General features: G+C 39.5%; 1 protein-coding gene across 1 annotated transcript in view; it reads right to left on the bottom strand.

Annotated features, from left to right (window-relative positions):
• The window catches only part of ptprq (protein tyrosine phosphatase receptor type Q), a 197318-nt gene that overhangs the window by 109018 nt on the left and 62821 nt on the right, over window positions 1-25479 (bottom strand). Inside the window, exons 19-22 of the mRNA XM_060923263.1 lie at window positions 20033-20144; window positions 13549-13775; window positions 1900-1969; window positions 905-1104 (exon numbers count right to left, since the gene is read on the bottom strand). Coding sequence (XP_060779246.1) covers window positions 905-1104; window positions 1900-1969; window positions 13549-13775; window positions 20033-20144 — 609 coding nt within the window. The remainder of the gene's footprint in view (window positions 1-904; window positions 1105-1899; window positions 1970-13548; window positions 13776-20032; window positions 20145-25479) is intronic.

Genomic DNA, 25479 nt, shown 5'->3' with positions numbered 1-25479 from the left:
AACTGATCTTGAAATTTGCAGTTGTTTAGAAATGGCTCCAAGAGACATTCCGGAGTTGTGTATATCCGCAATCCTCTTTCTCAGATCTGCACTGAGCTCCTTGGACTTTCCCATTTTACTGTGTGCTGGTCAATCCAATGAGCGCTGTAAACAAACCCTTTTTATGAAGGCACAGAGAAGCTACCAGCTGCAGTCAATCATGATCACTTGGCAAGATAAGAGACATTTTGGAAGTTTCAGTACCTCTGAATTAATAATCTAAGTGAGCGTATGTACATGTTCGACCCTATGTTGATTTCAGAAAACCCAAAGAAAATTTAAACTTTTTATACTTTTATTGCACTCCATTTTTTGTTACTGTTTATTCCTGACTCTTTCTCTATTTGTGAGCCGCTGTAATATGTACATTTCCCCACTGAGGGATGAATGAAGTCTATCTTACCATCTCTTATCTTATAAAAGACAGAGTGTCAGACAGAGTGACACAAGTCAAGTGTTGATGTCTAAGAGCTCATGTACGCCAAAGAGGGCAGTGTGTTACATGGCTTTGTGCCACAACATGAACAGCAGTTAGAAATGATGCATATTTTCTGGCTTCAAGTATCTGCGATAAAACGCCTCTTAGCCTTCAGCCTCCCCAGGTGGTAGGTTTATTTTCATAACGGAGATGAGGTGAGGTGGGTAGGATTTGTAAGGTGGCCAAATTGGGTGACAAAACTGATGAAAATGTGTTAAAAACAATCAGGGCCGAAATAAAACTCTAGAATTATTTGTCAGTGTTGCGTTGGGATCCCAGTAAGTCTCAAAATGACTTGCTTTGTTATGACCATGTAATTCTATATTTGATTGCAGACAAAGTGTGTAGTCTGTAGGACTAGGTAGAGTGAACCCAGCGCAGTCGTACATTGCAGTGAGGCAGAGCTACGTTCATGATCTCCTGGGCGTTGAGCTCCAGAGTGCGGACCGTCTGGCCAGTCCTGGCGTGTTTGGCTTTAACTGTGAACTTCGTGATGAGTCCATTGATGCGTACGGGAAGAAACCAAATCAACACCACTGAGGAGTGATTCTGAGCAAAAGCCGTGAGGTTCGTCACCAAGCCAGGAGCTGCAGGAAAACAACACACACATACACACAGTGGTGAACTGTTACTATTAAAGCTGGGACTTGAGCTCAGCCAAAACTTAGCCAGACACCAAAAAAGCAAAAGGGCAAAGGATTTTGTAAGGGATTAGTGGCAGAGTGCCAGGTCGCTCCATTGTGTGTCGATGTTGATTTTAAAAGTAACTAAGTAAAATACGTCAGGAAATGAATACTTAAGTATGAGTGAAAAATACTGTAGCGTGCGTGCAGCATGGAAGAAGAGTCTGGAGATGGAAATCTTAGTTTCTCAGTCATTAGTCAGTGCTACTTGCTCTCGATAGCACTGGCTTGACCGCTTTATTAGCATTCGCTAACACTACTGATGAACAACTCACGGTTCAGCTAGTTTTGGCCTTCGAGACGGTCTAGGGCGATACATTTTTGGTCCCTCCCACTATAAATCAAAATCTGATTTGGTTAATTCATTTGTCACTTCCTACATAAACATACACCGCCATGGCCTTCTGTCCCGGCAGTGAAGTCCTAACCACTGAGTGAGCCAGCTCGAAAATCTTCTGAAGCACATTTGATAGAAAACGAGGCCGAATTAGAATTAGAGGAGAATAATTTATAATGAAATTATGAAAGAATGAAAGAAATTAAATATAACATTTGAAATGCTGATATGTTTAGGCCGTCTCTGAAGGCCTACAAGGCCCTGACGGTTCCCCCCTGCGCACGCACACATGCAAATTTCAGACACTAAACCTATTTAGCACTTATAAACAAGCTGAATTAATTATAAGCAACATTTCTTACGGGCCTCTGAAGTTTTGAAGTAAAGGGACTGGCTGAAGGGTCCGACTCCTGCGTTATTCACTGCTGCCACCTAACAGGAGAAGATTTAGTCAATGGTAAATAATAATAACATACAGTTAAAAACACACACACACGATTTCTGTGCCATGTAGTGTTCTGCACTAAAATAAATACAACAGTTATACTGCTTTGTTGAATGAGACATCATGGATTGAATGAATCCGGTAGAGAAATAATGGAAAACCAAGAGGGATCTATTTATCATACATCCATAGATCTTTTTACCAGATAAATAATTAAGAGCAGGTGAATAATTTAAAGAGCTCAATGGACTGGATGTCACTGGCAGCTTTCCCACAGACAGTTCGAGTCTCTGCGCGTTACAGTCCACTCTATACTGCGCTTTACACATGTTTAAATTGAACACACAGGAAATATCTTGTAAAATTTGTAACACTCGTATAACAGATGTCAGTGATATCTGTTATACGAGCAGCCAAAGAAAAGTAGAGGTATGGGTCGAGACAGGAAACCTGCTGGATTCAAGCAAAAAGTTGTTGGAGGGAGTGGTTTTAACATGGGAAGGCATTAAGACGGGAGCGTTTTGCATGCTCATGTAGCATTGTGCAATATATTAATTCATTCATATTCAATAAATACTTTTTTCCACGGTCATGGTACAACCCCGATTCCAAAAAAGTTGGGACAAAGTACAAATTGTAAATAAAAACGGAATGCAATGATGTGGAAGTTTCAAAATTCCATAGTTTATTCAGAATAGAACATAGATGACATATCAAATGTTTAAACTGAGAAAATGTATCATTTAAAGAGAAAAATTAGGTGATTTTAAATTTCATGACAACAACACATATCAAAAAAGTTGGGACAAGGCCATGTTTACCACGGTGAGACATCCCCTTTTCTCTTTACAACAGTCTGTAAACGTCTGGGGACTGAGGAGACAAGTTGCTCAAGTTTAGGGATAGGAATATTAACCCATTCTTGTCTAATGTAGGATTCTAGTTGCTCAACTGTCTTAGGTCTTTTTTGTCGTATCTTCTGTTTTATGATGCGCCAAATGTTTCTATGCGTGAAAGATCTGGACTGCAGGCTGGCCAGTTCAGTACCCGGACCCTTCTTCTACGCAGCCATGATGCTGTAATTGATGCAGTATGTGGTTTGGCATTGTCATGTTGGAAAATGCAAGGTCTTCCCTGAAAGAGACGTCGTCTGGATGGGAGCATATGTTACTCTAGAACCTGGATATACCTTTCAGCATTGATGGTGTCTTTCCAGATGTGTAAGCTGCCCATGCCACATGCACTAATGCAACCCCATACCATCAGAGATGCAGGCTTCTGAACTGAGCGCTGATAACAACTTGGGTCGTCCTTCTCCTCTTTAGTCCGAATGACACGGCGTCCCTGATTTCCATAAAGAACTTCAAATTTTTATTCGTCTGACCACAGAACAGTTTTCCACTTTGCCACAGTCCATTTTAAATGAGCCTTGGCCCAGAGAAGACATCTGCGCTTCTGGATCATGTTTAGATACGGCTTCTAGTTTTGAACTATAGAGTTTTAGCTGGCAATGGCGGATGGCACGGTGAATTGTGTTCACAGATAATATTCTCTGAAATATTCCTTAGCCCATTTTGTGATTTCCAATACAGAAGCATGCCTGTATGTGATCAGTGCCATCTAAGGGCCCGAAGATCACGGGCACCCAGTATGGCTTTCCGGCCTTGACCCTTGCGCACAGAGATTCTTCCAGATTCTCTGAATCTTTTGATGATATTATGCACTGTAGATGATGATATGTTCAAACTCTTTGCAATTTTACACTGTCGAACTCCTTTCTGATATTGCTCCACTATTTGTCGGCGCAGAATTAGGGGGATTGGTGATCCTCTTCCCATCTTTACTTTTGAGAGCTGCTGCCACTCCAAGATGCTCTTTTTATACCCAGTCATGTTAATGACCTATTGCCAATTGACCTAATGAGTTGCAATTTGGTCCTCCATCTGTTCCTTTTTTGTACCTTTAACTTTTCCAGCCTCTTATTGCCCCTGTCCCAACTTTTTTGAGATGTGTTGCTGTCATTAAATTTCAAATGAGCCAATATTTGGCATGAAATTTAAAAATGTCTCACTTTCGACATTTGATATGTTGTCTATGTTCTATTGTGAATGCAATATCAGTTTTTGAGATTTGTAAATTATTGCATTCCGTTTTTATTTACAATTTGTACTTTGTCACAACTTTTTTGGAATCGGGGTTGTAGTTTAAATGATCTAAATCGTTTATATTTTTGTGAACTACGTTTATTAAAAAATATTGTCAACATGAACAAGCCAGAATAATATTGGTCCTTTTGTCCTGTCCTCATCTATTTAAGTTATTCCACGAAATTGAATCGTACATGAGCTGATAGCCGACGATAAATAATATACAAAACGTCTGACAAAATTAATTTCCACTTAGAATGTCAACAAATTAGCAATTTGTGAAAAATGCAATAATAATAATAATTCTTGAAAAATAAAAATGTTCTTATCATGAAATACTTTCGTTCCATATTTTGTTGCTTTTTTTATTTTGGGGGGGTTTGTTTTCAAGTAGAGTTTTTATTTCATCCTCGGTTGGTTCAGCAACACGCGCCGCCATTTTTTTTTCCTACTGACGGTATATGAGCTGATAGCCTAGGCAAGGCAAGACAAGGCAAGTTTATTTATATAGCACATTTCATACACAATGGCAGTTCAATGTGCTTTACAGAAGTAAAAACAAAAACAGTAAATAATAGAGAAATAAAATTACATAAAATAATTTTATTTTTATTCTAAAACAATTAATTAAAAGAATTAAAAGAATTAATAGAAAATAATAAGAATTAAACAATAGTAGAAATAAAATAATAAAATGAAGTAGAAATAGGAGGAGGAAAAAAACAAGAAACCAGCAGAATAGAATAAAGAATAAAATAGAATAAAGTTAAAATTAAAGTAAATTTAAAACATGCAGAGAAAGTAAAAATTATTAAAAAAAAAAAAGAAGACAATATTAATTATTTAACAGAAAGCATCTGAAAACAGCTTGGTCTTTAACCTAGATTTAAAACTTCCAACAGCAGGAGGATTTTTAATGTCCTCTGGCAGTTGGTTCCATAGCTGTACTGCATAGTAGCTAAAAGCTGCTTCACCATACTTTGTTTTAACAACTGGTTTTAATAGTAAATTTTTCTGTTTTGATCTGGTAGATCTGATTGGGTTAGGCCGCTGCAACATATCAGAGAGGTAATTGGGCCCTGTACCATTTAGAGATTTGTACACCAGCAGCAATGCTTTAAAGTCAATTCTGTAGCTTACTGGAAGCCAGTGAAGGGACCTTAGAATTGGAGTAATGTGCTCTGTTCTTTTTGTTCGTGTGAGAACCCTCGCCGCTGCATTTTGAACCAGCTGAAGTCGTTCGATGGTCTTTTTTGGCAGGCCTGTGAAAAGGCCATTGCAGTAATCAACCCTACTAGAGATGAAGGCATGTATTAGTTTTTCCAGATCATTTTTTAACATAAGTCCTCTTAGTTTGGAAATGTTTTTTAGGTGATAAAATGCCGTTTTAGTGATTGCTTTCATGTGACTGTCAAAGTTTAGCTCGCTGTCAATGAAAACACCAAGATTTTTAACCATTTCTTTAGTTTTCATCCCTTTTGTGTCAAGAATAGTGGTAATCTTGAGTCTTTCATCTTTTTTTCCAAATAGAATTACTTCTGTTTTATCTGTGTTCAGCTGAAGAAAATTTTGTGACATCCAGCTATTGATTTGATCGATACACTGGTAGAGACATTCAAGGGGGGCATAATCATTAGGTGATAGAGCAAAATAAATTTGGGTGTCATCTGCATAGCAGTGATACAAAATTGAATTTTTATTGATAATTTGCCCAAGTGGGAGCATATAAAGGTTGAAAAGTAATGGTCCAAGAATCGACCCCTGGGGGACACCACAGGTCAAGGACATTGACGTTGAGGAACAATTTCCCAGGGTAACAGAGAAGCTTCTATCTTTTAAGTATGAATTTAACCAATTGATAACTTTACCAGTCAATCCAACCCAGTGTTCAAGTCGATATAGCAGTATGTTGTGATCAATAGTATCAAAAGCTGCACTGAGGTCCAGTAATACCAGGACCAATGTTTTGCCTGCATCAGTATTAAGACGTATGTCATTTATAACTTTAATCAGCGCTGTTTCAGTGCTATGATTGGCACAAAATCCTGACTGAAAATTATCAAAACGGCTGTTTGCTATCAAGAAGGCAGTTAATTGATTGAAGACAATTTTTTCAAGGATTTTCCCAATGAATGGTAAATTTGATATTGGCCTGTAGTTATTTAATACTGAAGGATCCAGATTATTTTTTTAAGAAGGGGCTTTACAACAGCTTTTTTTAGGGACACAGGAACAACGCCAGTCTCCAGGGATGTATTTATAATTTGAAGCACATCTGTAATTATAAGATGAAGAACAGACTTAAAAAAGTTGGTGGGCAGAATGTCCAATTCAGATGTTGAAGAACTGAGATTTTGTACAGTTTTTTCAAGAGTCTCATAATCAATTAAACAAAATTCTGACATTGTGTTGAAGTTATCTATCTGTGTCATTGGTGATTGCAGTTTTTCAATTTTTTGCAACTGAGATATATTATGAGGAATATTCTGCCGTATTTTATCAATTTTACCTTTGAAAAAGGATGCAAACTCATTGCATTTATTAACTGAGAGAAGTTCAGGTGCTAATTGTGGTGGGGGATTAGTTAGCTTCTCTACTGTTGAAAATAGCACACGGGCATTGTTCATATTCCTGCTGATGATGTTGGAGAAGAAAGACTGTCTTGCTTTACGAATTTCATAATTATAATTACAAAGCATCTCCTTATGGATTTGATAATGAATGTGAAGTTTAGATTTCCGCCATTTTCTTTCAGTCTTTCTACATTCTCTCTTTAGCAGTTTAACAGCCGGGTACTGCTTCCATGGTACTTTCTGCTTATCATTGACTCTTTTGATTTTGAATGGAGCAATATCATCCATAATTTGGGTCATATTTAAATTAAAAAATTCCAGTAAATCATCTACAGAGTCTGACATTTTGGTTGATTTCTGAGAGAGAGCTTGCTCAAAGAGAGCACATGTGTTGTCTTTTATGACTCTCCTACCTATAGTCGTTGAGCTATTCTGAATGTGAGGAGACATAGAAACATCAAAGAAAACAGAAATGATCGGATAAGGCCAGGTCAACAACAGTATTAGAAACAGTAAGACCCTTTGTGATGATGAGGTCAAGAGTATGACCACGAGAGTGGGTCGGCCCCTGTACATGTTGTACTAGGTTGAAGTTGTCAATAATTGCAAGTAGTTCTTTGGCATAAATGTTATCAGTATTATCTACATGCAAGTTAAAATCCCCAGATATAATAAGACAATCAAACTCTAAGCAAATGACTGATAACAGTTCACCAAACTCTTCAAGAAAGACTTTGGCTGAATGTCTCGGAGGCCTATAAATAGTTAATAATAATATGTTAGGAGAGCATGTAACAAGTGCACATAAGTGTTCAAAGGACATAAAATCACCAAGTGAGGATTGTTTACATTGAAAGGAGACTTTGAATATATTTGCGATCCCTCCACCTTTCCCTTGTCGGGTAACATTCAAAAAATTAAAATTTGGGGGAGCTACTTCAATAAGGGTGGAAGCACTATTTGCTTGATCCAGCCAGGTTTCAGTTAGAAGCAAAAAATCAAGATTGTGTTTGCAAATAAGATCATTAATTAAAAATGACTTGTTTAAAAGTGATCTAACATTCAGAAGAGCTAGCTTTACAGAAAGTCTAGAAGTAGTATCTGCTTTTGCACTCTGATGTTGTTTTAAAACAGGAAGATGTTTTAGTAGTAGCCTAGTAGTAGAGTAGCCAATCAGAGGACACGATTGCTTATATCCAGTGAATGTGGATAGAATAAGCACAGTTATTCCAGAACAAATGTTACATTTTATATAATATTAAATTTAGTTAAAAATTTGGTGTGTGAATCAGAACAGAACCCGTTCTCTGTTGGTCGAAAAGGAGTAACAGAAAGGCCCCAGTCAGCTGTGAGATTCAAACCCAGAACCTTCTTGCTGTGAAGTGACAGCGGTAATAACTCCTCTACCGTGCCACCTTAATCAGAATCACATTTGTGTTTGTAGTTTGTACTTCAACAAGGAAATAATTTTGATTTGACTTTATTTTGTGGTGAAAATACTTGTGTGGTCTTCAGTATCATGTATTTAAATGCATCAAATGACTTTCCATAGTTCTTGTGTGTACTAACGCTGACCAAACCATGCATTTCAGGAAAGGGAATTCTGATGAATATCGGAGTTAATGTTTGAATATGTGAATATTGATCTATATGAGCTGATAGCCTAGTAGTAGAGTAGCCAATCAGAGTGCACGATTGCTCATATCCAGTGAATGTGGATAGAATAAACAGTTATTCCAGAATGAATGTTAAATTCTGTCTAATGTTAAATTTAGATCTAAAATTGGATATATTTATATCTTTTTGATAAATTTAACAGCAAGGGGAATGAGACTTGTAGTTTTCCTTGAGAGGCCATTGAGTTCAAATAGGTTGTGGATTTTGCAGATTATCTTGTATCTGTGGATTTTTGTGAGTTTGTACGGCTTCTATCTTGGCCAGGTCTCTCTGTAAAGAGATTAAAGAGATTTTTTTTTAAATCTCGATAGGATTTCCTGGGGGCGGCACGGTGGTGTAGTGGTTAGTGCTGTCACCTCACAGCAAGAAGGTCCGGGTTCGAGCCCCGTGGCCGGCGAGGGCCTTTCTGTGCGGAGTTTCCATGTTCTCCCCGTGTCCGCGTGGGTTTCCTCCGGGTGCTCCGGTTTCCCCCACAGTCCAAAGACATGCAGGTTAGGTTAACTGGTGGCTCTAAATTGACTGTAGGTGTGAATGTGAGTGTGAATGGTTGTCTGTGTCTATGTGTCAGCCCTGTGATGACCTGGCGACTTGTCCAGGGTGTACCCCGCCTTTCGCCCGTAGTCAGCTGAGATAGACTCCAGCTTGCCTGCAACCCTGTAGAACAGGATAAAGCGGCTAGAGATAATGAGATGAGATGAAAAAATCTTAGCGCTCAGATTAGCAGTGACATAAGATTGTTTGGGATTAAAAACAGCATTGACTGTTTTTAAGAAGTTTCTTCTTTTGGCTGTTCCTGTTAGGGATCACCACAGCGGCTCATCCGTCCCAATTTATGATCCACATATTTGATTTGGTGTAGGTTTTTAAACCAGATGCCCTTCCTGACACAACCCTCACCGGTCTATCCAGGCTTGGGACCAGCACCAAGTCTACACTGGCTTGTGTAACCCCAGTGGCTGGGTATTTTACCAAATATGCATGTCTTCAGACTGTGGGAGGAAACCAGAGTACCCAGAGGAAGCCCACACAGACACATGGGAGAACATGCAAACTCCACACAGAACCTTCTTGATGTGAGGCGACAGTGACTGCTACACCACCGTGCCACCATTAAGTGTGAAGATTAACCCTTTAGGGTCATAGTACTGGTAATTTCTTATTTTATGTTATAATTGTACAGTATATCCATTATTTCTCCGTCATATAAAATTGTCAGAAAGGTTCTGAAGAAAGTGCAGTTTTGTCAGGATTTCAGTGAGATCATCAGCTATATCAAAATGTTTGTATATTAATTATTTATTGTTCATTGATTTGTGCACCATGAGCTGGCCTAGTGATTAGTGTGTCCACCTCTTGACCAGGAGATCGTGAGTTCTACTTGCGGTTGAGTCAGACCAAAGCCCATCATAAAAATGGTACCTCCTGCCATCTGGCACGGCACACTACAATACAGATGCGAGTAGGGAGTCAAACTCTCACGGTTACCAGAGGACCCTTCCTCCACTGTAACCCTAGCTGTATAATAGGTGAGAGGCCGAGGGCTATAGAAATGGAGATCTGTGCCACCCAATGCGCCTGGTTAGTGCTGGGACGGGAGACTGCCTAGGAAGACCAGGTCCTGGCACTGGAAGGACTTTGACTTGTCGATTGTAAATACAAGTAGATTTTATCGAAAGGGCCAATCTGAATATTTTAATCAGTATTTATCTATCTATCTATCCATCCATCAATCATCTATACAGCTCATTTTCGGAAAGATCTCCAATCTATCACAGAACTAACACAGAGAGCTACAGAGAAACAGACAGCTGTTCACACTCACATTCAAACCTCCGGGCAGTTTAGAGTAGGCACTTGATCTAACCCATGTCTTTGGATTGTGGGAGGAAACCAGAGCATCAGGAGGAAACCCACACGGGCAACATGCAAAATCCACTCTTACTCCTTTTCAACCAGCAGGGAATGGGTTCTTGAACCAGTTCCGTTCAGGATTCTTTGAACCTTAATGCCAGTTAGTGAACCAGCCCGCATTTTCACCAGTTTTGAGTGAAACTGTTTTAAATCAAGGATGTGTCATGATGTGTCACAGTAGGAGCAAGATGGCGGATTACATTGATTACCTACAAGCTTTTGTTCTGTTACTGCAGATATTTGTTTTTGGTCCATTTTTTTTCTCTAGATGTATCCTTTTCCATTGTGTTCTCCGTTGTTGCGTTCTGCTTCCAAACTGTTCCAAACTAATGACATGCCCACTGATGTCATCACAGTTCGTGTTGGAAAAACTAGCTATGAACAAACTTTTCAGCTTCCAAACCAATTTCATTTTGGTCTAAATTCTCTGGCCCGAGTTTCCCAAAAGCATCATAGCACAAAGATCATCGTTAAATGGAAGCACGAGCATCACAATGAACCCTCTCTCTCCTAGTTATGTAAGATGCTCTTAGCATTAAGAGGCTTTTGGGAAACCCACCCCTGAATGGTTCAAAATTTGGTGCACGAATCAGAACGGAACATATTCCCTGTTGGCTGAAAAGGGGTAGCAGAAAGGCCCCAGTCAGATGTGAGATTCGAACCCAGAACCTTCTTGCTGCGATGTGACATTGCTAATAACTGCTCCACCATGCCACCTTAATCAGAATCACATTTGTGTTTGTAGTTTGTACTTCAACAAGGAAATTATTTTGATTTTATTATTTTGTGGTGAAAGTATTAGTGGAGTCCTCAGTATCATGTATTTAAATGCATCAAATGACTTTTCCATAGTTCTTGTGTGTAGGAAAGGGAATTCTGATGAATATCGGAATTAATGTTTTGAATATGTGAATATTGATGTGCTCCATTTTTTTAAAATTAACTCCTCACTATGAACTTTACTCAACTCTGAACACATCCTTCTGAGCATGTCACATTCCCGTCATTCTGAGAACTACAATTCCTACCTTCCAACTGGGAAAAAATATTCATGTAATTAGGAATTTTTCTATTTTTAATATTTAACACGGACACAGCTATACACTCAATGGGCACTTTAATAGAAACTTGTTCTTGATTCTAAGATGCATGTTCTTCACAGGAATGGAACCCAATGTGTCCTGCTGTTGCATGCTGAGATGCTTTTCTGCTCACCACGGTTGTAAAGAGTTGCTATGAGTTACTATATCCTTCCTTCCTGGCAAAAAAGCTCAAACCAATCTGTCCATTTTCTATCACAACTGTCACGTTCTAAGAATTCTGAGGTCATCCTCCTCCTTCTTCATTATTCCATCCACTTTGTGCAATGAACCAGTTCCACTGGCAGCAAAACAGCCCCAGAGCATGATGATCCTACCACTACCACCAGCAGCTGATACAGTGTCCCTCTGTACATGGTGGTCATTGTGGCCAAACAACTCAATTTCTGTCTCTTCTGACCATACAGCTTTCCTCCAGAAGGCTTTTTCTTTATCTGTGATCAGCTTCAAACTTTAGTTAAGCTTGAAGGTGTCAATTTTGGAGCAGGGGGTTATTTCTTGGATAGCAGCCTCATAGTCCATAGTGATCTGAACTGTAGACAGTGATCCATCAGCTTCCAGTTCATGGCAGGGCTGTGCCATGGTGGTTCCCAGGTTGCTCCTGACCATCCAAACCAATTTCCTTTCAGCTGAGGGTGACAGTTTGGGCTTTCTTGAAGCAAAGTGACTACACCTCACAATAACTTGGATACAATTGTTTGAACTGATCTTGGAATTTGCAGTTGTTTAGAAATGGCTCCAAGAGACATTCCAGAGTTGTGTATATACGCGATCCTCTTTTTCAGATCTGCACTGAGCTCCTTGGACTTTCCCATTTTACTGTGTGTTGGTCAATCCAATGAGTGCTGTAAACAAACCCTTTTTATGAAGCCACAGAGAAGCTACCAGCTGTAGTCAATCATGATCACTAACAGGAAGTTAAGAGACCTCGGCCTTGGCAAGATAAGAGACATTTTGGAAGTTTCAGCACCTCTGAATTAATAATTTAAGTGAGCGTATGTACATTTTTGACCCTGGATGTATAATTTTGACCCTGTGTTGATTTCAGAAAACCAAAAGAAAATTAAAACGTGTGCGCCAAATTCTAGTGGTGTTTTTTTTAAAGCTGTATGCTGTACAATCATTCTGCCACAGCAAAAGAACAGTTCAAAGAAATTACTGAAAGCCCAAATATTGCCATGACATTCATATCCAAGATGATATTCATGTCACTGTATGTAAACTTCTGACCAAAACTGTATCTATCTTCTCTTTGTATCAAATCTTCATGCTAGCATTCAAATCATGGTAATACTGAGAAAATTCAGCATTGGTTACAGACACTTTCAGCGGCTGCCGTCCTAGTTGCCACCATCATGGCGGATGCTCATGACAGCACATTTTGATCACGTGGTTGCAAGTCATCTATATATGTGATGTGCGTGTGATTTGTTGATTTGTTCTGTTCCATTCAATCCAAATGTATTGATATACAATAGATATTTTCCCACTAGATATCATCACAAAGCAGTTTTGCATGAACCTGGATGTAGATCTCGTTCACTTATAATACATAGGGCCAAATTACTCAATTCTGATTAGTCAATCAAGGAGGGCTTCTTTCCTTAACACAGGGCTGTATTTCTGAAATGCTATTGGCTAGTTCGTTGCTTGGTTACTTGGTTAAATTTATAACGATGAATGGTATTTGTAATTCCTTTTAGATCAAGCACAGAGTTTTCTTGCATTTAGCAATCAGCTTTTGTAAAGAAGTTCCAATAAAATTTTGTAAACCACTTTCAAAATCCTCGTGTCGTGTCGCCATGTCATGATCAAAGACGCTTTAGAAACTGATTCAAACGTGCAAGATAGTCTTGCGCCCTGATTGGTTCAGAAAACGTGAATGACAAATGTTGGGAACTTGAATGGCTTCTGAAGTATGAATTTGGCCCTGTATATTATAAACAAGTAATCGTACAGTTCCTCATAAAATTAAGGATCAATTTCACTCGTGATTTCAAAGTTTTGAAATTGCCCTCGTTGATTCACGACTCTGGCAATTTTCAAAACTTTGAAATCACTCGTGAAATTAATCCTTAATTTTACTCGGCCCCATACGATTACCTATACTAATGAACAAATGGTGAAAGTGGTAAGAAAACTGAATTCAGTATAATACCTTAATATTATACGTGGCCCCTGGTGAGAGTGTGTTCAGCAGGGTTTCTGGGATGTACAGGTTCCTTGTGACCTCAGTGAAGGTGGGGTCAGGATGTGGACACATTTCCTTGTATCTGATGACGAACGATTCAATGCTTGGGTCGAACGGAGGCGGCATCCTCCACGACAGGAGGATTCCATTCGAGCCCACTCGCTCTCCTTCGGGTTTAAAGGGCGCTGCAGGAACTACACATATCCGTGTGTTAGTACATATTATAAAGAACACAAACACTGACATCATTAAGGAGTCTGTTTCTGCAAGTAGCCTTTAGATGGCCTTCAGACCTTCCCTTTTTTTAATCACCAGGTAAAAAATTAAACTCGATGCAATAGTAAGGTACGATGAAACAGGTGAAGTTACTATTTCTACCTTGAAGTTGATTATTTTCCTGTAACATCACATCCTGTAGTGTTTTATTCTTCTTATAACACAGCAATTTGTCAACGATTTAATATTTTCTTTGGTTAATGAGCGACGCATCATATTTTTTTTATCAGTTTTTAGCTACATTTAATGTTAAAGTCTATAACCATTAGCTCCTGTTTTCACGTACGTTATAACAATAGCTATAAAAAGTCATTGACTCATTTTCTCTTGAACTAAGACAACACGTTCTCAAGTTTTCTTGCTACAGAGAAACAACACAGATGTTTCCTCACGTCTTCAAGTCGCTGTGTATGTGTATGTTGTTACTACAGAAATGTGAATGAAATGTATTTGAGCGAGCTCATTAATCTAATCGTGTGAAAGTTAATCAACACCTTCTGACCAATCAGAATCAAGAACTCTGTGATATAAATTTGTTTAAAGCTGTTGCTGAGTTGTCTTTTTTTTTCCATGAAAACTGCTAAACCGACAGAGTTTCAAACTGCACTGATGCAGGAAGGAGTGCGATGTATTCTGGATATACACAAAAACAATTAAAGGGATCCTCCAGCGGATTGATTTTTCAAACTTTATTTTATGTAAAATTAATCATAGATTTCAAAAACAGCCTCAATGAGGCTGGAGCTCATACTGGCCACTATTGTGTGTGAGTTTGAAATCCGATCAATCCTATAAGAGGAGTAGTGATTTTCGTGAAATTGCACATGACCCCTGTGGAGCTGCATCCATTCAGGTGGTGCCACCTGGTAAACAACTCCTTGTTTGAACATGTCTTTAGAGTCTTCTGGGTGAGTTTCAGTGAAAACGTCCCAGCAGTTTATGAACAGTAGTTTTTAATGTAATGAGTCACCCAAAATTTTCAAACTCGCATACAATTTTAAATACAACAGGTGGCGCCACCATCTTGACAATTTTTATACACACCAACCTGGGGAACATTTCCATAGGAGTTTGATCAAAATCTGATCACTCCTGCAGGAGGAGTAGTGATTTCTGTGAAATTGCATATGACTCCAGTGTTGCCTTGTCTATGGTACATGGTGCCACCTGGTGACCAATTCTTGTTGGTATACGTCTTTAGAGTCTTCTGGGTGAGTTTCAGTGAAAACGTCCTAGCAGTTTATGAACAGTAAGTGTTTAATGTGACGAGTCACCCAAAATTTTCAGACGCCCATAAAATTGTAAATATGATGGGTAGAGCCACCATTTTGACAATTTTTATGCACACCCACCTGGGGAACATTTGTACACGAGTTTGATCGAAATCTGGTCAATCCTATAGAAGGAGTAGCGATTTTTGTAAATTGTGGACAGACGACGCGTGATCGCATAAGCTCATCCAGCCTGGCCTACAGCCTGATGAGCTAAAAATCAAACTGTCATCTTTGGAGACCAAATAGTTGTCAAGAAAATTGCATTAAAAAAAATACACCGGATGGGCTTCTTGTGATAGTGACATATGCGATGACGTCAGGCAGGCCCGCCAACAGGGGGGGACAAACGGGTACGTTGTCCCGGGCCCAGGAATGGGGAGGGCCCAGAACTGGGCTCTCATGAAGCTGCGATTATTTTATTTCATTTCAAAATAGGGCTGCACAATTAATCGAATTTAATCGAAAATCGCGATTTTGGCTGCCATGATTAAATTAAATGAAAATCGCGATTTATTTCCATTTAAAATGCGAGCTCTGCTGCATATCTGATCAAGCACTTTTTGACCAGTACTCCGCCAAACCATTAGGGGGCGAACCGACACATGTAAGGTTTCATTACTCCGCCTAAATAAGCAAGCAAGCCAAGTGCGCAGAGCTTCAGTGCAGCGGTATCTTCTTCAAGGGGTGATAGCGTGAGAGTCGGTAACAGATTGAGCATATTTAGCACTGGAGGCAATGTTGTGACCTGCCTTCGCTCATGTTTAAAGCCAGAGCATGTTGATAGGCTGGTCTTTCTAGCTAAAAACTTGTAGGCCTCAGTATAATGCTATGTAATTGTTGCAATTGAGTTTTCAGTTCCTTCATCCTTTGGTAATTTCCTGGATAAATTTCATTTATTTGTCATTTGGAAATCAGAATTTCTCTTTTAAATTTCATTCTGCACTGAAAGCTGTTCATATTGTTTGTTTGAATATAGTGAAATAAAATTTAAGTGATTTCCCTAACATCAAGAATAATCGTGATTACAGTTTTAATCAAGATAATCGTGATTATCATTTTTTCCATAATCGTGCAGCCCTATTTCAAAATGTGTTGATTTGGGGGAGAAATGTGCTATATTTGCATTCAATAAATGATTTCTAGATCTTTTGCCTTTATTGTCTTTGAAAAAGGCGTCAAGAACCCCCTACCACCCCTAATGCAAAAATGGTTTGGTCTGACTCTTTGATTAAGGGGAAAAAAACGACATCGTTCGATCATAGCGCTTCGACAATCAGCGTGCGTGTCATTTGCCAACATGCACAAGTCAGGAGCACAGAAAAGAAAAGAGAAAGAGAGGAAGAAACCAAGAGACTCAGGGGCTCACTGCATAAATATTTTAAAAAAGATTCGGATGATGCAGCAGGTACTAGCAAAGGCAGTGGGGCAGCTGAGCCAGGTAAGACAGCCAACTTTTTCCAGCCCCGTACAGTAACCCCAACCAAGGCACGTGCGGCACGCAATTCATGTTACAAACGAGGGGAGAGCAAGTCACACTGAACACCATATCAAACGCACAGGGCACTGAATCATTTCATAACCACAACGGTTTAATAATATTGTGTTTCATATATCTGATTGAAGCTAAGAATATTCACATTAGCCCGCAATCATATCCCGCCGTTTCTCGAGCGGTGTGTTGTTCTCTGCTTTTCACACTGGACAGTACGCACGCACAGTATATGTTCGCCCCCAGCCCTGCCCGAAATCCCCCGTCCATCGCTGCTCCTTCAAGAGCACCCCAATCGCGTGATTATAGTACACTATCCACGAGTTTAGGAAGGCATTGCGGGGGCTGTCGCATGCAGGCTTGGGGCGTAACGGAATACATTTAATGGCGTTCGGGGGGGGGCCCATTCAGAGCATTTTGTCCCGGGCCCAGCCAAAGCTGTCAGCGGCCCTGACGTCAGGTAGTGGTCGCTCGGTTTTAAACCATGCTACACACTCTCTTTGTTAATCTACCCAGCACCAGCTGTAGATCATGTAAAAAAAGATTTTGAAGAGCGAGGTCTTATGTCTGATCCAGTTTCTGTCGGTGACCCTCTGTTCCAGCTGGTCAAGCACACTTTGCATTTTCTCTGTGGAAATGCAGTCCAGTTCCAGCTTGTGCTTTCTTTTTAGCATCATCGTGGCATTTATATGCTATACAATGAGGCATACTTGTTTAAAAACTGATAAATTTAGTAAAATACTTAGAAAAACTACAATGTAAACAGAAACTATAAACATCTGAGTTGCTCCAAACGACCACTACCTGACATCACATACTGGTATGTCACCACCGCAGGGAGCCCATCAGGTATTCTAAAAAAAAAAAAAAGGCATTTTTCTTGAACACTATTTGTTCTCCGAAAATGAAAGTTTGATTTTCAAAACCTTTGACTAATTTTCCATAAAATAAGTTTGAAAATCAGTCTGCTGGAGGATCCCTTTAATGTTTTTAAATTGTTTACACTGTAGTATTGCTGTAATTGTTGTCCATGCTTGACAGATTTTCATTATAACTAATGCGCTCTTTATTAATTCGTGACATTTATTTTCTGGCTGGTGCAGGCATGTCCTGGTTGTCCATACGACATTCTTGTGTCTTGATATCACAATAACTCAAATACAAGTGGCTGGATGTGAATATGTTACATTACAGACGTTGAGCAGACGCTCTTATCCAGAGCGACGTACAACATACCCAGAGCAGCTCAAGGGCACTTCAGCCATTCCTGCTGGTCCAGGGAATTGAACCTTCAACCTTTTGGTCCCGAAGCTACTTCTCTAACCATTAGGCCATGGCTTTCCCATGGAGTTATCATTTGTAACAAGGAGATGTTTTGCAATTGATCCAAACAGGGTCAATGTCACAGCAAGGTCAAATGTCCGCAATAATTTTTTTCCCTCAATAACTTCCTTCCTGTTTGATTGAAGTATATTTCAAGGCTGTTTCGGGTGTAAAAAATTAGTAACATGGCAAGTTTGTTTCCATCCTCATATCTTTTTCCATGACACTCCTTTTCTATTCTTTTTCCTTTTTTTTGAGGTAAACGTGTCCTTTGACAAATAATCAGATCAACTAAGGAATCAAAATGTACCAATTTCACTCCAATTACCTCACCCACGACGGAGTCAACGGGGCGAGGTATTGTAATCAGTGCGGTTTGTTTGTTTGTTTGTGTCTGTTAACAATCTAGCGTCTAGACGGTTACACCAGTTGACTTCAAATTTTCAGGGTAGGTGGGCAATGGTCCTGAGATTACTTGATTAAATTTTGGGGGTAATCAGGTCAAGGTCACTGGAAAGGTGAAAATCGTTTGGGTTTTTTTTTTTGCGATGAATTTGAAGAAAATTGTCATTTTGACTTCAAACCAAAATATGCATCTTTCAGTTCTGCTTCCAACCATATGCTGCATGATAGGGTAGCTTGGACAGTCTCCATAGCGGTTGGGGGTTCAAAGTTAGTGGGGGTCAAGGTCATCGGTCAAAATAACATTTTCCATTATAACTCAAACGGTTGCTGGTAGACAGATGTTTACTATTATGAGCATAATATATGAACTCCAATATGGCCTTTCATTTGGCACCATGATCTTTGACCTTGAAAGGTCAAACTCAAGGTCACAGATTTTCAGAGAGCTGTAACTTGAAAAAGGTTGATGGTAGACAGATATTTACCCTTATAAACTTATAGGAAGTGCCATATGGGCTTTCATTTGGCACCATGACCTTTGACCTTGGGTGATGTTAAAAGGTCAAACTCAAGGTCATGGGTTTTCAAAGGGCTATAACTTTTAAAATGGTTAATGATAGCCAGATGTTTACCATTATCAACATATAAGAAGTCCCATATGGCCTTTCAGTTGCCGCCATGACCTTTGACCTTGAATTACTTTGAAATGTCAAACTCAAGGTCATGGATTTTTATAAGACTATAACCTGACAGCTAATGATTGAGAAATATTACCATTATCAACATATAGGTATAAAATAAGTGCTGCCGGACAAGGTTTGCCTGGTAACACTTGTTCAGACTTTTGTATTAGCAAAAGGAAAATAATTGTCTGACTTGTATCAAGGCCTGGCATTAAATACACTCATTATTTCTTTCCAGCGCTATCGTGTGACTGAGCATTGTCTTCATGATCGTCATTGCCAGGTCCTGAATCATGGCCCTTTCACAGAGTGTCTGACAGGAGGATCATCTTTTAAAGCAGCAGTTAGAGACATGCTCGAATGAGACACGATGACGACGACAGCACTGCTACACTGAGACTTCAGGCAAAAGAACAAATGCACCATATCTGAAACTAACACCACTCCAACTGTACTCTTTATCAGTAATAAACAAAACAAAAAATCAGATACACGTCCGTATAACATCACCGTCAGTGATAAAAATGTTCAGTACGCCAGATTTAAAGATGCAATATGTAACTATGTCATGTTTGGAAGTGTTAGCATAGACATGTAATATGCATGTAATTTCAAAGATACGGTGTCATACAATGGATGGCATAACTTCATAAGTTCATTTCAGGCTTCAGTTTATAGTTTAATTTCTAGGCTTTAATTCTTAGCTCCACCCCCAGCCAGAACAGAGCTGCACAACTATTATATGTAATTTTCCTTACAAGACAAGTTCCAAGCCTTGGTTTGTTTATACAGTGGAGGTGGGATCAGTGTGAGGGAAGGAGAAGGCTGATCAGAGTTTTCACTGTGAACTCCATTCACCTCAGTGGCTGCAGAGGGGTCTGAAAATTACTAACCGCTGCTTTAAAATATGTCTTAGATCATTACCCTGAAAAATTGTTATAAAATTGAGCAACTGGTAAGCAGTGGTTGTACACATACTACTAACACACACACACACATACCTGATTCAGTGGTGGTGATGGAGCGGCTCACGGCAGAACTCAGCCCTGAGGAGGCGACTGCACTGACGGTTACTGTGTACTGTGTTCCTGGAGTCACACTGGACACATTGGCCTGTGACACACACACACACATACACACCACATACAACCAAATAAAGCCTAAGGATCACTGTATAATCATCTTCCTGACCTTAAAGCTAGACGGCCTTTCGATTTCATAAAATCTGTGAAATTTAGTTCCCTCTGAAATGTGCTCATTGTGATATATGTTTATTTCTGTAATATCTCACAAAATATCAGGCCATTCTGTGGCTGGGAAGTTATTTAATTTGAGGGGATTAAAGCAAATAATGTGCATGAAATTGCTCACTTTGCGCAGTCAAGCAGACAGAGGAAGTCCGTGTGTGTGTGTGTGTGCGCGCGCGCGCATGTGCAGGTTTACATTTGACAGTGCACTGACAGTTCCATCATTCTGTCGCTAAACGAACAGCTGATCACACCGAGGTGCTCGCTGACCACCAATATTTATTAATTTGGTCCTGCGTTTCCTTTCCTTCATATATATATATATATATATATATATATATATATATATATATATATATATATATATATTTTAGGGCTGTAACGATACACCCAACTCACGATTCGATTCGTATCGCGATTTTTGACCCACGATTCGATACACCCACGATTTTTTTTTAAATGTTTTTTTAAAGTAGTAAATTTGACTTATTAACATTTACTTACTTACATTAACTATTTAATAACAAATAATTCAGACCACTGCAGAGAATGAGTAATATGTATGCAAAAATGAACAAATGTATATCCAAAGATTGTTTTATTTCTCAAAATAATACTGTTGAGCCAGAAGCTCTGTTTTTTACGGTTCTGAAAAAGTCTTTTTTCCAAATCGTGTAAATCCGTTAAGATTTTTTTTGGGGGGGTGGCTCTCTCACTGTCTCACTCTCATAGGGCCAATGATTTTCTGTGATCGCGGAAAACAGATGGAAATTACGGAATTTTTATGGTGAAACATTGCTCGCGTGTCAAAATGTAACTGCCGCAGAAGGCTTCCGCCCAAGCAGACATGCCTTCAGTGTTGCCACATATTGCTAACGTTTTCCACCCCAAAATATGTTCAAAACCAGCCAAAAAGCACCTAAACCTGCCCAATCTGGCAACACTGCATGCCTTTCCGGTCAAGTGATTGTGATTGGCTTGTGGCACACCTAGCCAGCCAATGAGCTGCTTGTTTACAGATTCGCTCCCCGCGTCGCAACCAGAATGGCGACCGCTTAAAAGAAATGAATGCTCTGCCAGTGGCGAGTGTGGACGTTGCGTGACTCGCAGAAGATTGTCGCAGGTCAGCGAAAAAATGACTTACTAATAGATATTAAAAAAAAAGTAATTTAAGTAAGTTTAAAATGTAATTTAAATAAAAAGTAAAGTATTCATAAATTGAAGTTTGGAAGCGCCTCTGTTTTTGGGCTGAGGAGAAGTTTGAAAGGGTGTACCGCGATTCTGCCTTCTTGTATCGTGACACGGATCGTGGCTCTGCGTATCGCGATTTCGATACGCATATTGTTACAGCCCTTATATATATATATATATATATATATATATATATATATATATATATATATATATATATATACATATATATATATATATATATATATATATATATATATATATATATATAAAAACATAACGTCTTTTCTTCTCACTTTCCACTTTCCATTACTGTAGTCGTTTTTTCACGTTTCATTTGCACACTCACGTCCTCCATTTTTCTCTCCTGTTTCAAATTTGCATCCCACAATGTCTTGTGTGAACGGGGAAAGCCCACCACGTCATGCATGATGTAGTATCTTGAATCGGGTCATGGTGAAGCAGGAAAAAATAGCAGAGAATTTAGAGCCATGTGGCCTTAAATTCATTAATTGTTCTATTTAAAAAAAAAACTAATAAAATTGGAAGTCTGTGATTCAAATTCAATAGCTTTCAGTCCACTAAACAAAAATAACTGCATGTCGGGGAAAATTCTTTTTATGGCCTACACTTGAAAAATCTGAAAGGCGGTCTAGCTTTAAATGCTCATATCCCATAAATGAAGCCACACTTTATCTTAACCATAACACAAATAATCATCTTCCACATAGAGGCCAGAAAACAAGCAGAAATCATAAAGACAATCCTCCTCCTGATTTAAGTAATTTATTATTATTATTATTATTATTATTAATAATGCCGGCGGCACGGTGGTGTAGTGGTTAGCACTGTCGCCTCACAGCAAGAAGGTCCGGGTTCGAGCCCCGTGGCCGGCGAGGGCCTTTCTGTGCGGAGTTTGCATGTTCTCCCTGTGTCCGCGTGGGTTTCCTCCGGGTGCTCCGGTTTCCCCCACAGTCCAAAGACATGCAGGTTAGGTTAACTGGTGACTCTAAATTGACCGTAGGTGTGAATGTGAGTGTGAATGGTTGTTTGTGTCTATGTGTCAGCCCTGTGATGACCTGGCGACTTGTCCAGGGTGTACCCCGCCTTTCGCCCGTAGTCAGCTGGGATAGGCTCCAGCTTGCCTGCGACCCTGTAGAACAGGATAAAGCGGCTACAGATAATGAGATGAGATGAGATTATTAATGCCTCTGAAGATTTCTCGTCAATATTCTACATGTCTAGAACAGTGTCCTGTTTTGGCTGCGACAGCGCCTCGGTCACGATGACGAAACACTTCAAATGACCCTAAAAGTACAATAAAGACATTCTGTATGTCAATCTGTGTAAAATATACATCATATTAAAAATAAATACACATTTTAACGCAATGTCTGTTGTAGTAGCGTTCCATCTGGACGTCAAAAAAGCTATTTAACAAGCTGTAGGCACAATAACTTCAATCTGATGCGAATGAGTGACTGACAGGAGACGTAATCCAGTATAAAAATGTTTAAAGAAAAAAGAAAGCTCAAATTACAGTCTGTCACACGGTAGAAAACTATGTGCCCCTCTGCCTGAAGCAGCTCCATGCTTTACTTGACTGCACACTGCACGTGACATGACTCACAAAATTAAAGACACTATATGCAAGTTTTATTGAAAAGGATCATATGTAATACATCCAACATGAATTTGTTTTTAACTTTTGATCATTTGCTTATAAAATTACGTTAAATGACATGAAATTATGAATTTTGCATCATATTTAAATTAACTTAAATTCTCACATTGTGGCTCTTACGTGTACGTCTTTGTGTGTGTGTGTTGGAATTTTTATTGAAAGACAGCAAAACTGCCTCACCAATTGAATGAAGAAAAAATAAAATAGGCACAAAATGTCCTAATCATACACTCCTTTATACTGTATGCACAAATTAAGTGTATATCATTTACTGAAAAATATCAACACTACTAAACATTTCTGGAAGAAAAATAAACTTGGGGCGGCACGGTGGTGTAGTGGTTAGCGCTGTCGCCTCACAGTAAGAAGGTCTGGGTTCGAGCCCCGTGGCCGACGAGGGCCTTTCTGTGCGGAGTTTGCATGTTCTCCCCGTGTCCGCGTGGGTTTCCTCCGGGTGCTCTGGTTTCCCCCACAGTCCAAAGACATGCAGGTTAGGTTAACTGGTGACTCTAAATTGACCATAGGTGTGAATGTGAGTGTGAATGGTTGTCTGTGTCTATGTGTCAGCCCTGTGATGACCTGGCGACTTGTCCAGGGTGTACCCCGCCTTTCGCCCGCAGTCAGCTGGGATAGGCTCCAGCTTGCCTGCGACCCTGTAGAACAGGATAAAGCAGCTAGAGATAATGGGATGAGATGAAAATAAACTTGATAGTCAGTGGTCAAATTGTAGAGCATAGAACTGAAAGGAATGCTGGGTTTGATCAGGGGTCAAGATACACCTCATTCTCATTATCTCTAGCCGCTTTATCCTGTTCTACAGGGTCGCAGGCGAGCTGGAGCCTATCCCAGCTGACTACGGGCGAAAGGCGGGGTACACCCTGGACAAGTCGCCAGGTCATCACAGGGCTGACACATAGACACAGACAACCATTCACACTCACATTCACACCTACGCTCAATTTAGAGTCACCAGTTAACCTAACCTGCATGTCTTTGGACTGTGGGGGAAACCGGAGCACCCGGAGGAAACCCACGCGGACACGGGGAGAACATGCAAACTCCACACAGAAAGGCCCTCGCCGGCCCCGGGGCTCGAACCCGGACCTTCTTGCTGTGAGGCGACAGCGCTAACCACTACACCACCGTGCCGCCCTTCAAGATACACCTGTATATAATAATTCTAGAAATAAAGCCTGTTTGATTTAGCTTGGAAGGTTTGTCTTAAATGAATAGACAGAATAAAATACTACGGTCAGAATTGTAGGTCAGGTTAGAATTTTTAACCCAGTTCATAATTTATTACTTGTATTCAGGAGACTTGCTATATCTAGGGTTCGGATTTGGGAAGACTTTGTATTTTAAATTATTTGATGATGTAATAAGACTGGACTCATTAATAAATGTTTTATATATATATATATATATATATATATATATATATATATATCACTCCTTCCATTGCAATTGTTGCTGGTCTAGTGGTTAAGGTGTTGCGTTAGGAGTCAGAAGGCTCTAAGTTTGAATCCTGGTTATATCCTAGGTCAAAAAAAAAAAAAAATCACCGAGGTTGAATTTTTTGATCTGGAACTATATTACATCCATACTGACATCACACACTAATTATAATAAACCTTTTCTGAAATGTTATCAACAAGAGTCGTGAGGAAATGACCTATCTCTCCTGTCCCCACATGAAACCCCACTCCAAATTTTCCTAAGTTGCCATGGAAATACAGAAAAAAAAATTTAAAAAAATTTTTAAAAATCACAGAAATCCCAAAATGTCAGAAGGCACAACTCATCGAGTCACTTAAAAGAACTGTCAGGTTTTGTGAAAAAAAATTCCTAACAGTTTTTAAATTATGCTCCGGAAACTAAAACATTTACAGACGGACAGAGGGATAGATATATCCCCTTGCGTGATATGCCGGCGGGATAATAACAGACTAAAGTAAAGTACAGTATATCACAGACTGACATAAATTCATGAGATGTAAAAGCAGGATACCAGTTTGACAGGATTATTTTCATCATTTCGACCCTTGACTGTCAGGACGCTAGTGTTTATCATGATGGAAGAAAATTATAATACAGCCTCCAGATTATAGAAATAAAATTTTTTTGAGCTATATCAAAAATGCACAAAAAAATCTGCCTCATATTAGCGCTGTGAACTGACCAGAACTGTGAGGTGTCTAAAGATTCTTCCATCAACCCACCAAGCGCAGAGCGAACAGTGTGAGAAGAAAAAAAGCACACTGGTGTCATGTCAGAAGCCTAGGCCTACCTGAACACTGGCGATGCCGACCCACAGGCCGAGCAGAAC

This window comes from Neoarius graeffei, chromosome 6 (genome assembly GCF_027579695.1).
Source record: "Neoarius graeffei isolate fNeoGra1 chromosome 6, fNeoGra1.pri, whole genome shotgun sequence".
NCBI classification, from domain to species: domain Eukaryota; kingdom Metazoa; phylum Chordata; class Actinopteri; order Siluriformes; family Ariidae; genus Neoarius; species Neoarius graeffei.
This window is presented reverse-complemented; position numbering and strand designations above follow the sequence as displayed.